The sequence below is a fragment of the Grus americana genome, chromosome 6 (assembly GCF_028858705.1).
Source record: "Grus americana isolate bGruAme1 chromosome 6, bGruAme1.mat, whole genome shotgun sequence".
Classification (NCBI taxonomy): Eukaryota; Metazoa; Chordata; class Aves; order Gruiformes; family Gruidae; genus Grus; species Grus americana.
This window is the reverse complement of record NC_072857.1, coordinates 21700813-21717290: the sequence shown is the minus strand read 5'-3', so window position 1 is coordinate 21717290 and position 16478 is coordinate 21700813. Positions and strand designations below refer to the sequence as shown.

At 37.3% G+C, this 16478-nt stretch overlaps 1 protein-coding gene across 3 annotated transcripts in view; it reads left to right on the top strand.

Annotated features, from left to right (window-relative positions):
* Positions 1 to 16478, top strand: part of STK39 (serine/threonine kinase 39) — a 101711-nt gene that overhangs the window by 25697 nt on the left and 59536 nt on the right. For all 3 annotated transcript variants that reach the window (XM_054830725.1, XM_054830727.1, XM_054830726.1), the window contains exons 3-10: positions 2778 to 2886; positions 4219 to 4360; positions 6539 to 6594; positions 10959 to 11068; positions 11168 to 11269; positions 11465 to 11598; positions 14360 to 14408; positions 14515 to 14580. In XM_054830725.1, the coding sequence (XP_054686700.1) occupies positions 2778 to 2886; positions 4219 to 4360; positions 6539 to 6594; positions 10959 to 11068; positions 11168 to 11269; positions 11465 to 11598; positions 14360 to 14408; positions 14515 to 14580 (768 nt within the window). The remainder of the gene's footprint in view (positions 1 to 2777; positions 2887 to 4218; positions 4361 to 6538; positions 6595 to 10958; positions 11069 to 11167; positions 11270 to 11464; positions 11599 to 14359; positions 14409 to 14514; positions 14581 to 16478) is intronic.

The following is a 16478-nucleotide window of genomic DNA, read 5'->3' as shown; positions in this document are numbered from 1 at the left end:
CTGCAATGTCCTGTGTTCTCACTATTGTAAGCTAAATGTAACTTAACCCCATGAGCCAAGGAAAAAGTTCCTGTCCTTAGTATTGTCCCGACTGGGTATCTTCCCCCATTTCCTTACCTCCATTTTTTAAAAACAAACAAAAAACTCAACACCACAAACCAAAGAATATTCTATAGAATGGCTTATTTGGTTGAATAGATTTTCTAAACTGTTTACACTTCTGTTCTGGATAGCCCTTCGAGGCAGGCGGTCTGGAGGAGCCCCTCATGTGGTGTGCCCAGCCCCTCAAACAGCCGTACCCTGGCTGTCCCTGGGGGAGGCCCCAGGAAGCACCCACAGAGCTGTGGCACCTGCCTGCTCACTGGAAGCTGGACCTGGCCCTGTAGGCGCTGCTGCTGAGCGCTGAAAGGAGCCATCTCGCAGTTGCTTATTAACTGTCATCCACCTGCCCTTAGGCTGACACACGTTTTTGTGCAGCTGCTTAGTGAAACTGGATCAGGAATAACCTGGCTGAAAAGAAGTTAGCTTTTAACCTGGACATACTTCCTGATACAGTGCACAAACACTTGTGCTAGTGCACAAGGGAAGGAGAAGCAGAGGGATGAGGGAGAGGCTTTAAATTTTAAATGCTGTTGTGGCTTTGGTGCTGTCGAATGTCTAAAGCGATATGAATGTGAAGAAGGCTCCGGGGTGTTCTCCTGGACGTCCTGCTGCAAGCTTTTCTTCTGATAGTGTATTTTAAATGAACACTTTTCTTTCTCACCTGTGCATATCATGGGCCTCAGCCAAAGAACTGAAGTTTGTCATGGCTTACCATTCTGTTTGTGATAGGGGCTTTCCAGAACTGCAAGTCTGATATTAATACTTTCCTGACTAAAATTTAATCCCTTATCTCTCATGGGGTGCTTCCTCTGTTTATTTTTGTTTTGCAAAGACTGTCTTTGGAAGAAGTAACCAAAGCTGAGACACAAGGTGCCTTCGGCCATGGTTACTGTCATAGCTCCATTTTCACCGACAAGTTGATGCAGGCAGACAAAATATTCAAAGCACTTTTCAGTTAAAGATAGTGAAGCTTACCACAGTCAATTAGTTACATTTCTGCACTATTAATATGTGTGTAAAATAGATGTGGTGTATTTTTGCCCAGTAGTGGCAGGTAGACTTCTTGAGCCATCATTATATTACCAGCAAGGGAAACAATAAAACAACATAAGCAATGAAATAGTAATAAAGAGTGCAAGAGTTACAGTTAGGATTTGGTATGGCTAGCTGAATTAAGAACCTGAGGCAGTAATTTGACTTGTGTTTAAGCTGACATGTCTTCTGGGAAATGGAAATGTGTCCCATATAGCTTTCTTCTGTTTTCCACCTACTGTCTTCCAGGGAGAGGGGAAGCTATTTTACAAATTGCTCAGTTATTTAGCGTCATTGCATGACTACTCAGACATTCATCCTTCTGTGGTTCAGGGCTCAGAAGTTGTCTAAGGAGGAGGACTTTTGACAACAGGACTTGCTGAAATGTGTGTCAAACCATGGCCTGACTTAATAGTCACCAACAGGCATCATGAGACTAAATCACAGTCTTTTAATACATGCAATTAACTTCTTATTAGAAAGTGGCTGTGATCTCGAGTGCATTGCAAACAACAACAAAAACCCCCTCTTTCAAACACTTGCTGAATTGAGGTTGAAAGTTGAAAATGGCATCTGTGGCAGCTCTAATCAAAGTGGGACTGCTATAGTGCCTGCCTTGTGCCAGTGCTGGTGAGTCAGCATGGAACACGGGTCCACCTGAAAGCAGTTGCTTTTCAGGGTTGGAGGGGAGATGGAAGAGTTTGGGTTTTAGCTGGATTGGCTCCCTGACTGGCTTACCCTCCAGGACCATGTCTTCTAGCACCAGGGATGGATCAGGGATGTGTGACCAGAGATGGAGAGGGAGAAGTAGGGTTGTGGGAGCTTAGGTTGCTGTGAGGCCAAACCCTCCAGTACAAAGGAGGCCTAAGTGCCCCTACATAAAGGACTGGCAGGATAATGAGAGCTGGCGGAAAGGTATTGCAGAACAATTATGTGAAAGAGTGAATAGAAAAAGGATTCAGCTTGAAATAACAGATACAAGGCAGTCATTCTTAATGTGTACAGCTGTGGCATGTCATAGATGGTGTTACTTGGTAGTGCCACGTTGTGCATCTGTTGGTGACTGTGTGCTCCTCTAGTCAATTGTTTCCTCTGATTTTTGGTCTGTAACATTGCTTTTTCCTCTTGCACTTCTGTTTGATTGTGTGGTTCTGGTGTCCGCCTGTCCATCCCACAGTAGCTGAGGCAGTGGTCCTGTGTCCTTTGTCCAACAGCTTCCTTCCTCCTTTCCCACCTGCTCCCATTCTACTTTTTTCATATCCCTTCTGAACAGGAAAGGCAGTAGGTTTTGATGTTTCCTTGCATTTTGTTGTCCGGCCTGTACCCACACCTTCAGCTCTTGGAGACTGTTCATTCTTCATTGCTTCATCTAAATTTGAGACTTCAACAGTAATATCTTTGCTCTCAGAAGAAAATTGATGTAGATATGCCTGTATCTCCTGGCCAAACCTCCCTTGTGTTCTTTGCAATAATGTTTTGTCTTGCACGTAGATCTATAGGTGAATTGAAATGTTTGGTGCCTTGATGCATATTCTGTGCATACTTCAGTTGTTACAGTATTTCACTTTGGAAATTAAACTTTCTCTCTATACAAGCAGAACTGATACCTGGTTGTGTTATGTTGGGCTTTGTATTTCTTCCAGAAAGAAATTCAAGCAATGAGTCAATGCAATCACCCTAATGTGGTGACCTATTACACATCTTTTGTGGTGAAGGATGAACTTTGGCTGGTTATGAAGCTGTTAAGTGGGGGTAAGTTACTGGTTTTACTTGTTTAGCTGCAGGGAAATTGTATGATTTTTTTTTTCTAATGTACATTTTTGAGTTAGAGTTAATTGACCTAAACCAAGTAAGGAAGGGGGAGAGACACTGCATAGGATGAACCTTGAGACATAGGTGTGTTATAGTAGGAATGTGCAAGCTTAAAAAGTTTGTATATGTATGTTGATAGTACAGACTAAGAATTACTGAGATAAATTCTGTTGATCTAACTACTGTAATTTTTTTTCTGAATCAATATATTAAAATTCTGTATTAAGACCATGTAGGGAAAACTGATAAGAATTAAGTCACTTCTGTCAGTGTGGCCTTTTTTGAGTTTCTCTAGAGTCCACTCTTATTTTTGTAAAAATGCATATATTTCTGATTTCATAATGAGTGTTTCTCATTCCTTATTCAAGTAAGATTGTTCCTAGAACAGGCATTATACATGTTGCATCCTTTTTATTGCTTAAACTAATCAAACTCTCATTACAGTTTTTATGATGATGGTTAAATGGTATAAAAATCTTATTTGGCTCTAGGAGAGGAAAAAGGGTCTGAACTGAATGTGCTTGTGGCTTAGAAAAGTGCAGCTCCAAAATAAGATGTGGTAGTCCTGGTTGCTACATGATGTTCTTCAAGATCAGTCTTGATGTCAGCAGACTACTGCACCATCGTGCTAGAAAGCAAGGATGGGAAGTGTTCATAACACGTGTTATGTCACATTTGGTTAAATTGTTCAGTTCCATCAAAAGCAAGCATAGACGCTGAGAGAAACCAGTGATTCATGACAGGAATTTACTGTGAGCTGTTGAAAAATGCTTGGATAAAAAGACAATGTTGCTATTAGATTCTTTGAAATTTATAATAGCTGAAGTTCAATGTCAAACTAGGTGCCACTAGTCATCGTTTGTTTGCAGAGAATATTTCCTTCCAGTCTTGCAGCTGCATGTTTACATTGTGAACAGATGAACCATAATCTAAGCTGGATAATAAACCAAAACCTTCGTTGTACATGTCTGTTTAAATGTGGGATACTCCTGAATTTTTAATAAATGGTAGCTTAGCAAGTGGTTAGCAGAGTTTTCTAATGAATCATTGAGTGTTACAGTGTTCTTAACAAAAAACCAGTGCTTTGTTTCTCATTTTTTATGAGGTAGTGGTGTGCTTTATTCTGAGAGATAGTTACATGAGGTCTTTACAGGAACATGCAGAGATTTAAATTGCAGTAGCATAGAAAGCATGAAGAAATATAACCTTCTCAAGAATCTGATATGATAATGCTGCATATATGCTTTTTTCTTTCCTGGATCTGCAATGTAGGTTCAATGCTGGATATAATAAAGTATATTGTCAACAGAGGAGAACACAAAAATGGTGTCCTTGAAGAACCCATAATAGCAACAATTCTTAAAGAAGTTTTGGAGGGCTTAGACTATCTACACAGAAATGGGCAAATTCACAGGTAGGAGCATATACGCAGTGAAAAGCATTTTCAAAGTTTTGTGTATAGTTTGTTGATACTGGTCAGCTGCAGTTGCTTGGCTAAGCAAATTGTATTGCCTCTTTCACATACTGTAAATGCGATCAGTAATTATCAAATGGTAACGCTTGGACAAATGCTGTAATCCTGACTGTGGGTTGTCATTAATACTTCCATGGTCTTTATCCTGTCCATCTCTCCTATAGTTAGGATAGCTCTGTGCTGCACTAAGTATGCAAGAACTGTGGTCTATACTCCTGTGCCTGCTGGTGCTCCAAATATCTAATCTGAATCTAGTTTATATGATGTGGTCTGTGACTTGGTTATTGTGTTGCACAGTACCTGTAATCTTGGGCACTCAGGCACTGCTGTATAAATGTGAAATTTATTTTTTCCTTGTAATCAGCAATGTCTGTTACAACTCTACAGACCTCTCTTGATGACCTCATATGAAGCTGGGATTGGTATTCTGGAAATGCATTTTGGTGTATATGCATCTAGTGGTTGTCCTCTTGTATATATTCTCTCTCCACTGACTTCCTCACTGTAAATTGTGCAGATCCCCCAGGGTGGTCTATACATATCTGCTGTAGCAATCCACAGGTTGCTTCCACTGTTTGAATGTTGGAAGTGCTGTACTCTGACCTCTCCGGTTTTGCTGAGGTGAATTTGCCTGTTAAGGAAGGTGCCTACAACAGGATCTGTCTGTTTCAAGCATTAGCCTCGTATAAGGGAATCTTTTCTACCTGCAGCAAATCTGTTTGTTGTTTAACTCTGAGAATGGAGGTAGTGCAGATGTAGCACAGTAATTGTTCTTTATGTGTATTTCTTATGTCTCATCTTATAAATGAACTGCCTCTGATGTAAATCAAGAACTATTTCCTCCTTTTGCAGAGAGAAAATTGAGATAAATGGAGAAATTAAGAACAATTATCTTGACTTCTGGTCTGGAATGCCAAAGACCTGCCTCAAACCTTAATTCATAGTATTCTGTTAAGGTGATATTGTTGTGGAAGGAACATTCATTAGCTTTTAAGGATAACAGGACCCTTTGAAGTTGGATTTGGAAATTCCCCTTGTTTATTCTTAAAGGACCTTAAAAAAGATAGAGTTATGCTACATTTGAGATTTCTGCTTTTTTATAACATCTAATTTGTAAACTGTGCAGTACCACAGAAGTCCTGTTGAAGACAATACAGTGTGCATTCCTTTTCTCATGTATGTTGTAGGTGAAAGCTGTGGTAGTTCAGAGAATGCTGTATCAAGTGATATTTACCAGTTGGAAATGTTTCCAGAATTGTTCTGGGATTTTGTTCTGTTGTTTCGATATTTATGTATAAGGAAACAGGTTATGTTCTACCTCTCAGTAGAATGTGTTAATTATTTTCAGTAAATCTTGCAAAGATTGATTTGCTCAAATTCTTAATGTTTATGATATATTATGTATGAAAGATCCTGTGCATTAAGAATGGGATGCACATTTCTATCAAAAAAAAAAATCAGCCAGAAAAGTTTCTTCTTAACATTATGTGTGAATAGTGTGTTAAATAAATATAGTTGACTATTAAGCACTTGCTGAATTTTGGGCAGATTCAGTGTCAAATAACTTTTCATCATGGTACCCTATAGCAAAATATGGTTGCTATTCCTGAGCTTTAATAGCTTCATTGGGTAGAAATCTACAGTATATTTACCTTTCTTGAAGATGGGTCTTTTCTTGTAAGAGATCAAAAAGGAGAACTTTTTTCAACTTTTTTTTATTAGTGGTGCAGTTGGATGTGAGAAGGCATTAATTCTTGTTTTAAAGCTCTGAAAGCTCTCAGTTTGTGAGATTATATTTATAAAAGGCAGTAAAACAGACTTTGGACCTAAATATTTCTGTTCTCAAAATCCGTCCCTGAATTCTGCTCATTTTATGCCAAAGCTGAATTTCAGTGGTCTTATACGAGAGAGAGTTTGCGAGAGTTTGAGTTCTGCACTCTGTTTTATTGTAAATCAGTTACATTTTATACTTCAGTTCCTGTTTCTGTCTTTTTAAATTGTAAAATGCTATCTTGTGAAACCAATTAGCATGCAATATTTATTTATTCATTTACTTACATAAAATGTGCACATATGTACTTTCCATACATAAAAGTAACCTCTGTTTGTACATTCTAGAGATTTGAAGGCGGGCAACATTCTTCTGGGTGAGGATGGCTCGGTACAAATAGCAGGTAATGGCAGTGGTAGAGTAATGGCTAAATAAAAGAAAAAGGTAATTGCAGCTGGATTAGGGGCTACAGATACTAGTTTTTCTGTTGGCTTTTAACTATTCTTCTTGGACTGCTGTAGCTGCAAGTCATCGGATTTCAGGATTCTTGGTTAATGACACATGATTTAGAAATTATTCAATATTTTTCTGTGTCCCATCAAATATATAAGGAAATTTTTTAATGTCCTCTTAATGTTTCCTTTTCTATCACTCATGTATCTTAAATAGCTTGCAAACAGTACCAACTCATATTTCTGTTCAGGTTTATTTCACTTATATCTGCAAGTAATTGCAATAGTTCTTGGGGATTCAAAAATCTGTATGTATTGCCTTTCATGAGAACCTTGGCTATAACTTAACTTGTCACTGAGATGCATGAGAGAGACGTCACTAAGAATTATTTTTGGCATTTCTGCTATTTGTCTTGCAATGGTATTGGTTGGATACAGTTTAGCATCTTAAGTATTTTCTGAATGTATCTATATGCTTCGGAGTGGTAGTCCCTAAGAATCAAATTATTTGGTCTTCATAAGAGCTTAAGTACTGAGCAAGACCCCATATCCTATCTCTTAAGTTAGTGTCAGAGATCTGGAAAATAAAGCAAGCAGGTAGTGATACTTGCCCCCTCTCCCAGCATACTCCCCTGCCTTTCACAGTTTATATATAGCTCGTGACCCAGTGATGAAAGCTTTGTTTTTAGTAGCCCTCAGTAATAAAAATGGCTATAGCCAAAAGTGCTATCTTCATGTAAACAATGCTTTCAAAGTACTGTGTAAATGTATATTTTGAGGGCTTTAATATGCCAGTGTCTAAAGTCTATGAAACTGGACAGGAAAAGGTTGGCTGGCAAGTGAACTATTTACTAATTGGAGCCATTTTAAGTCTTCTGACTTGAGTTCAAGACTTTTTAAGTAGGTAGTCAATTTTACAGACTTGAATTTTAATAAGATACTTAATATTTATTTATTAATTTGATTATATCCTACAGTTGTCTTCACTTTCAATAGCACTTTGGACAACTGCTTTGATTCTAGGTCTGTGTTGTTCAAGCATTTTTTAGATCATCTCATATTGTAAAGAAGTACATGTCCAGGCAGCCAGCCAACTTAATTAAAAATAATAATGACAACTAAAAAGTTGAAAGATAAAATCTCAAGAGCCATCTGAAATAAAGCTGTTGACTTTAGATTGTTACTTTCACACATAATCAAATCTACTCTCCCAGTAATCAGATAACCTTCAAGCAACAGCTTCATTTATCTCTTTCTGATTCAACTGTAGGGCTTGGTTTGTTGACCTTTTCCTCCTTTTTCTGTAGGCATCTTAATGAGTAAGGCTTTAATTGTGCTGCGGGGCTGTGGAAGTTCAGTGGCTGGAGAGATATGTGGAATGTGTCTTTCTGTGATGCATTGTTTCACTACCAGGTTATTTCTGATCTTCAGGGGAAAAATGCAGTGTCAAGCTTGTTTCTTTGTTGGTGTGAGGCTGTTCTGTTTGGGGCGGCTTAACATTGCACATTAACTGAAAGCCAATTTTGAATGTCAGAGAGGCTGAAATTAATCCTTTTTACATCTTTGTGCCTTCACAAAGTAAAATCTTCTTTCATCTTGGGAGAAGAGATACCTAATAATTTTGCTTATTTTTATTTGCTAGAAAAACTTAGGTTCTGTTGACTGCTCGTTCTCCTGCACCCCAAGCTTCTATAATGAAAAGATGTATCCATAGCACACACTGCTAATATGTATGAGGAGTAATATTTGGAAAGACAGTTGTCCATTAGCATTTCTGGGTTCTAAGGGGCTATGGCTCGCAAATGAAGCTTAGCCCAGTGTTTCGCTGACAAAAGATTTTGTGCAGATATAGAAGAGCATAGATTCTTCAAAGAATTGGGATAGCTCTACAGAGACCTCTGATATTACGGACCTTGGAAGTTCTGCACAGAAAATCTGCTCAGTCTTGGTGGGAAAGAGGAAAATACAGATTCTTTTCTTGTTTTGTTTAAATTGTGGAGACTTTAGAGTACAAAATTCCTCTCTACAGAGCAGGAAACTTTTGACTTACATGCAAATATAATGTTTAATAGTCACTGCAGTTCCTCAGCTCCAACTTTCTACTTAAAACTATTGGGATTGTAACATCTGGTGCTTTGGGCAAACAAGATGATTGCTACTTCATCAGGGTTTCAGCCTTCTAAGCCTGAGTTGCCTGGTAAAGGTCAGAATATCAAAGAAACCAGTAAAGAAACAAATATGTGAGATGAAGTAAGGAGCATATAGCAAAGAGCAATTGTACACAGAGAATGGTGGAAGTGTAGAAGGTTTGGGCTGTGTGATGTGTTTAGGCCATACAAGAAATGACAGTTTTATTGAAACGTGTCAGAAAAAGAATGTGCATTTTGAGGAGTCTAGGCAGAAGATCCTGTCTATTGGTTTTGTGCGTAGGTGGCTGTGTGAACTTACCCATTGCACAAGTGGTTCTTGGGGTGTTCACTCCTGTGGTAATCCATACCGACAGAAATGTTTGGAAAAGATCTGGTTAAAAATAGGCAGACCCTATGCTTCAGATACTCAATCCAAATGGAGGAGAAAGATTTATCAGGGACAGTTGTTTGGCAGCTGAAGCTTTCCTTGCCCAACCCTGTTCTTACAGGAACTCGATGCTTTATTTCTCTTCCAGTCTTAACTGTAACCCTACACATGACCTTGGTTGATCCCTTAGGCTAAAGTCTACAGCCACTGTCAAGGTGAGAAAAGTAGGGGAGAAAAGGTTTTGCAGCCTGTGCCTTCCTGCAGCAGCTGCTTTGCAGCTGTAAATGTACAACAGTGTTTGACTAGTTTATAGTGAAATTTTCACCTGATGTAATTGAATACTCATCACATCTTTCACAGTGAGGTGTTGCAATATTTCATTTTCAAGCTTATGCAGGAAGAGATTTTACTTAGTTAATGGATTGTTGAGTTTTTTGGTTGTTTTTTTTTTTTTCCCGTTGCCTTCCCTCACCCATTTATATTTGTTGTTTGTTGTCCTTTTCAAAATTAATGTTGTGTTAACAGGTAAAAACAGCGGTAGGGGAGCAAAGATTAAGTCAGGATTTTAGCTGTGCATCTCAGTTCCTGAAAGCACCTGTAAACAATTGTCTAATACAAACTATTTATCTTTGGTACTAAAAGGACATTAATTTTTTTCCATATCTCTATTTATTTTTCATTTCTGCCTATGCAGCTTTTCCTCATATGCCATAGTTCCTCTTCAGAAAACTGTCACTAATACCAGCATTGATTTTTAGGACATTAAAAACTTAAAAGCAGGTGTTTCTGAGACTCTTTGTGCTTTTCAGAAATACAAAAAAACCCCTTTCTATGCTATAACTTACAGATTTTGGAGAAAAAAGGGATTTTTTTAAAATTTGTTTAAATTTTTTTATTCATCAGGCAAGCTGCAAGGAAAATTAACGTTGCTTGAAGCTTCTTACTTGTATACTGTATTTCTGTGTATTTTAATGATGTAGAAGGGGTGCACAATTTGAGTCTGTGATGCTTAATGGTTGTTTAGTGAAAAGTAATGATGAAACTTTGCTGTAGTTACTGGTTTTATTTTTCAACCTTAAAATCAGGGAAAAATAGGAAAATAAAAATTGAATTAGATCTCTAGTAAAGTATGTGATTTCAGTATAGCTATATAACACAGCCTAACATACTCTTCATATAGCTCTAGTCAAAATGACAGTATTTCTCCATATATTGGTAATCTGCTTTTCTTTCTTCCATTTATCCCTGACTCCTTACATAAGGCTATCACTGTTGTAGTGACAGATTAACAGAACACTAAGACTTTTTGCTATTTTGGAATTTGGAAAAAACTATTAATGTCATGGTTTATTATTAAATAAATTGTTGATCACTTTGCTGATTATCTTTGATTTGTCAAATCTTCATAAGTATTTAAGTTATAGTCTTCCTTCTTGTTCAAAGTGCATTCAAATTTAGTAGCTATACAGAAGCTAGGTCTTATCTTTAACAGTAGCAGATGCAAATCTTTGAAACCTTGGCTCAGAGTGCACATTTGAAAACCTTAGGTGACGGATGTACTGGAGTCTGCTGTAACCATATTCAGGAATACAGATAGGGTGTCCTAGTGCAGATCTCCCAGATAAAACTATACTATCTATTCTGTAACATTTCAAGAACGTGTCATGAAACAAAAGTAAGCTCTGCTGTGGAGAGTTTCTATAAGTAGACCTTTATGAATTGACTTAATTTCTAAAGTGTAAAACTGTTGCTTTGTTATTGGTAGTTTAACAGATTTCAACTTTTTTCCCCTTCCCAGATTTTGGCGTTAGTGCATTTTTAGCAACAGGAGGTGATGTTACTCGTAACAAAGTAAGGAAAACATTTGTTGGTACTCCATGTTGGATGGCCCCTGAAGTAATGGAGCAGGTATTCCTAATTCCTAAAAAAAATATATATTTTTTCAGTTTTTAATTTTTGGAACTTGAGACATTACCACCTTATTTTTCCTTTCTGATTCTATTCCAGGTGCGAGGTTATGACTTCAAGGCTGATATGTGGAGTTTTGGGATAACAGCCATTGAATTAGCAACAGGAGCAGCACCTTATCACAAATACCCTCCTATGAAAGTAACAATCACTTTGTATTACTTAATGCTTTTAGCTGTATTATTAATGCTGCTAGATAGTTAGCACTACTTCATTTTCAGTAGCAACTCAAGATATCTAAATATCTATATTCTGTGGAATACTTTATTCTCTTTTAATTTCTACATGTTTTGAATTGATTTTGCTTATAGTACCTCTTTTTTGGGTTTACTGTAGGTGTTAATGCTGACGCTTCAAAATGATCCTCCCACTTTAGAGACAGGTGTAGAGGACAAGGAGATGATGAAAAAGTATGGCAAATCCTTTAGAAAACTAATTTCATTATGTCTTCAAAAAGATCCTTCCAAAAGGTAGGTCATTATTGCCATGTACAGAGGAATTAGTTTTTTAAATACACAGACTACTGAAAATTTTAGTGTTTAAACATCATCTTTAAGTGTATGATTTGAATTTTGTAAGTAGCAGCCTTTAGTCATCTTCATCTGGGGAGAAGAAATGACCTCTTAATTGTTGCTTAAGTTTTCTTCTTCTGCATTGTTAACCTAATTTATTTATATTTAAATGTACTGTTGAATTAAAATCTGATCAAACAAAAGTCCTTGCTCTACATCTTAAATTCTCATCTGAGGCAAGATATAAATCTTGATAATGTGCATAAGTCTAATAAGACTGTTCAGATCGATCAGACAGAACTGTTGGTAACCAAACATATCAGTCTCTTGACTTTTAAAAGAAATTAAAAATAGATAAATAATTTTATGTTGATTTTTCTTATTTTGTGACATAACTTAGTATTGCCTTTAACTTGGATATTTCCAGAGAAAATCACTTATTAAGAGGCATTTATTTTTTTACTGTAAAGTTAGTGGCTCCAAGCTTGTTTAAAGCTTTCCCCGTGTTTACGTAGGCAATTGCATGTCATAGTATCTTTGTGATTTGTTCTTTCTTGCTATGTTTTGTGAATGGGATAGCCAAGAAGATGAAAGTATTAAACATCTATTCCAAACCTATTGAGGTCCCAAGTTCCCAGAACAATTATTTATTTATCCTTTATTCATTTTTATGCAGACCCATTTTTGTGGGTTTCTTTTGCTGAAGAGTTGGAGGAGGCATTTTCTAATTAACGTTATTTCCTAAGGGTATTTAGTGTATCACTTTTTTTTAAGAGTTTCAGAGCTGGTATTTCTGGGAATAAAATTGTTCTGAGAGCTCAAACCTGGTTGAGTACTATGTGGGTCTTCTATGGTGTGTACTTCACTGATATTATGCTAGCTTAAGTCCAGGATACTGTTGTAGGGAGTCAAGTTGAAAAGGTGACAGCAGCAATACTAGAGAACAAGTATAATTAAGAAAAAAGATTACATGGCAACATCTTTACTCTCAAAGTCCTTCATTTTTTTTTCTTTTTTTTTTTTCACTGAAAGATCATTTGTGTACAGTTTCCCAAACCCTTACAGTTGGTGGGCTTAGTAGCAAGTCCTGATGCTTTAAGCTTAGCACTGCAGTTTGGCTGCTTACAGATAAGAATTAAATGTGTTCTGGATAATCAAGCTGCTTTTCATTTCCAGTGTCCAGCAATTTTCAGGGCAAGATTACATTGGTATGAAAACATGAGAAGTAAATAATTAAAATGGTTTTCCCTCTCTCCTTGAATACATAGTGCTGAGTTACCTGATCTGTAATTATGACATCAGTGTTGAAACATCAGTGTTTAATTACACTAATTTATTACACTGATATTTAAACATGTGCATTATCTTCATACTCAGGATTGCCTTGAATTGAACCATTAGACCAGCAGATAGGTGATCAGATCTGTGTGCCAGTTACTCTGAGGAGCGAGTGCCCTTATATTGTGGGGTCATTGCTATTTTTCATGTTTCTCCCAAGCCAGGATTTAATTTTGCACAGAGATACCTCCATAGTCATTGTGTCAGTTGTGAGAGAAATGCCTGCTCTTTGTGGCAAATTGTAGAACTGGCATTGCGCTATTGTTGTCTCAGACCATGATGTTTTCTTTTGGGGATCTGTGTGTGGGTGTTTCTCTCTCTCCCCAGTGCCAAGGATGCTGTTTACAGTCCTCAGCTGCAATTCACTGCCATGGCCTGTGTGGAAAACAGGCCCTGAAAGCGTGTCCAGACCAGTTCAGAAGTGTCTGGCATAATTAATGGTAGAGGAACGGAGAACACTAGTTTGGATAAAACCTTACTAAGACTCTAGCTTTTAACTGTGCATATCCCTGTTACGAGATGTGATAGTACTGGATCACTGAAACTTGTCTTAACTTTAAGAGTTAATTTGAGATAGAACTTTAAAACTTTGACATAGAAACTGATTTATTTTTTTTTAAATGCTCCCCTTCCTTTTTGCTCACCCAAGATTTATGTGTGAATTACTGCTAAGCCTGGTGGTCTCCACAGTACCACTACTAAGAACTCCTTTATTGTAGAGTTTGGTGCTTTGGAGGGGAAGGAAAGTAAGTGCTCTGTGGAACTACTGTCTGTGTCTAAATTGGATGCTTTTTGTTGATGTCAGGAGTTTCTTCATTATTTCTAGCAGGAGTGAACCGATATATACATGCACACTACTTACTACTCCTCTTTTCTTCACTTATTCTTCAGATGTGTCCTCAGAGAAATAAACTACTTCAAATTTTGGTTGGTTTTTTTTTTTTTTTAAGACTGAAATGTTCCAAATTGAAATTTTCCACTGTCTTACCTAGTATGTGCTATAAGTTCAGTTACATTCATACAGTCACTTGGGGAAGAACATGTTGCCTCTTTTTCTTTTTTTTTTCCCTCTTTTTTTTTTCTTCCCATTTGTTTGTTTTGAAGGTAAAATGCATTTCTGTTGAAAGAAAAAAGGGGAAAATTGGCAACTTAGACTGATTTTTTTTTCCTTTTTTTTATATTTTTGCCATAGGGAGGCTTAATTTTTTCATGTGTGGTAAGTGAGTACATGTGAATTAATTCAATAGCTATTATCATTCATTCCCCATTCATACAGTACTAATTCAAAAGTTTTAGAGACGTACCATTTAACTAACGTCTTGTACTGTATTCACTGAGGGGGGTCTTTGTTTTCTGTTCTAATTTATTATTGATCTTTCAGGCCCACAGCAGCAGAACTTTTAAAATGCAAATTTTTCCAGAAAGCCAAGGTAAAACGTTTAACCCTACGAGTAAATTTTGCTCTGTCTTAAAATCTACACGAAATTTCTTCTTTCCTTGTATTGATTTTTAACTTACCAAATGTTGGTTTTGCAGAATAGAGAATACCTGATTGAAAAGCTTCTCACTAGAACGCCTAATATAGCACAAAGAGCAAAAAAGGTGAGTGTATTTACATCTTTTTCTTGACTGGTGTGCAAGAGAAAGCAGGGACTTTCAGTTGCCTTACATTTTAGTTGACTGACTGAGCCATTCTTTTATGCAGTCCTTCAAAGATAGTGACTGTTGAATGAATGGTTTCTCAAGCCTAGCTTTCTCTAGGAAGCCCTGGGGCATTTTGACTTCCTTACTGGCCTTGCCAAAATGATACATGGTATTTGTCATCATAAATGATACGATTTTTTCCTACTCCTTTTTAGAAAGCTGGTGAAATGATTGTGCAAATAAAAAGTGATCTATGGACATATAGGTTCATAAACTGCAGAATTCATATCTTCATTGATCGCCTAGAGAAAGGCTGAAGATACTATAGATGGTATTTATTGAGGACTACCTTGTTCTTTGGATTATTTCAAATGTGCCACTCAAATGTATGGAAGTCTAGTCCAAACTCTGCAGGAGCGCTGCTGAGTTATTCAGACCAGTGGAGCCTTTTCCCACAGGATATGGAGTGAAGCATTGAAGCATATGCTGGTGTTTCTGTGGTGCCTTTGGCACTTGCGTAAATGAGCTTACCAGGTCACGTGCAGCAGAACTAAAAAAAAAAAAAAATCTTAACAGGTAAGTATTTTAAAACTTAAGTATGAAGGAAGCTACTGTTCATAAGAGCCAGTAAACAGGAATGAATGTAGGCTTCTGCTTATTGTGTGTGAGAAATTATGGAACTCCCTTTTTGTGGTGACTTAACTCACCATGTCTCCTCAGTATGAGGAACCTGCTCAGAGATTGCTGAGTCTCTGCAGGTGACAAGAGTAGCATGCTGAGTCTAGCTTTCTAAAAGCAGGCTTTCTGGGAGAATGGTTCGAGGAGGGCACTTCAGGAAGGGAACTGTTTCAGCCTTTGTTGGCACATCAGTTATGCTTCAGTTACCTGGATGGGCACTTGTAAGATTTTCTGTTGTCTTTGTGAATATCAGTTTGGCATAATTCTGCAACACTGAATTGTTCCTACAGCTGGTGGCCTGTACTTGGAAGAGACTGTCAGCAAGATCTGAACGCTTTAAGTTCCTTCGAATCTTCTTTCAGGTGGAAGCAATTTGGGAAATCAGTGGAAGTGATGGGACTTTGTGAGAGGCTGGAGTAGAAAACTCGAATCAGAGGGCTTGTAGAAGGGGTAGTGTGCTGAGCAGGTTGGCATCTGCAAGGTGCAGAAGGGCGGGCAGGTGTATTTTAGCTGTTTGGCCATGTGGTGGCAGCAATGCCCACATAAAAAATTATCTAACGGGAAAAATCATAGTCGTTTGATTTTCGTTTTACATCTTGGGCCATACAGGAGTAATTTAGACATGTTCTAGTACCAGCTAGGTTTCTGATAGAGCATGTGCCTTGTGAGATTCATCTCCCAGTTGTGTCCTCAGGTCAACTTTAGAGACTGCATGTTCGCTCATACGTACATACATGCATGTATACTTATTTCTTTAAATAACTTAGAATCTGGAATTGCAAAATGAATGCAGGGTAGCCTCCCATACACCACCAGAAATAGTTTTCTGAATGACTTTTTGGACAATTCTTTATAATGTGGAAGAGGAGTAATTCTTAAGAAATCAAAGCTGTACAGTGCTAGAGACAAATTAATAGGTCTTTTAATTACAGCATAAATGGAAAAAATATTTGGGTTTTAGCTAGTGAAAGTGCTGGATTATTTATATTTTAAAAGGACACTATTAAAATTCATCAGGGATTTAAAATTTAATTCACTTGTTACAACTTTGCATGTAGCTGCTGTTTTAAGATGCCATAAAATATAAATGTATTTTAATATTAAAATGGTGGGGGTTTATTTAAAAAAGCTTGTGTGAGTAGGGTTTGATTGCTTAAACATTAACATGTAAAAAGTCT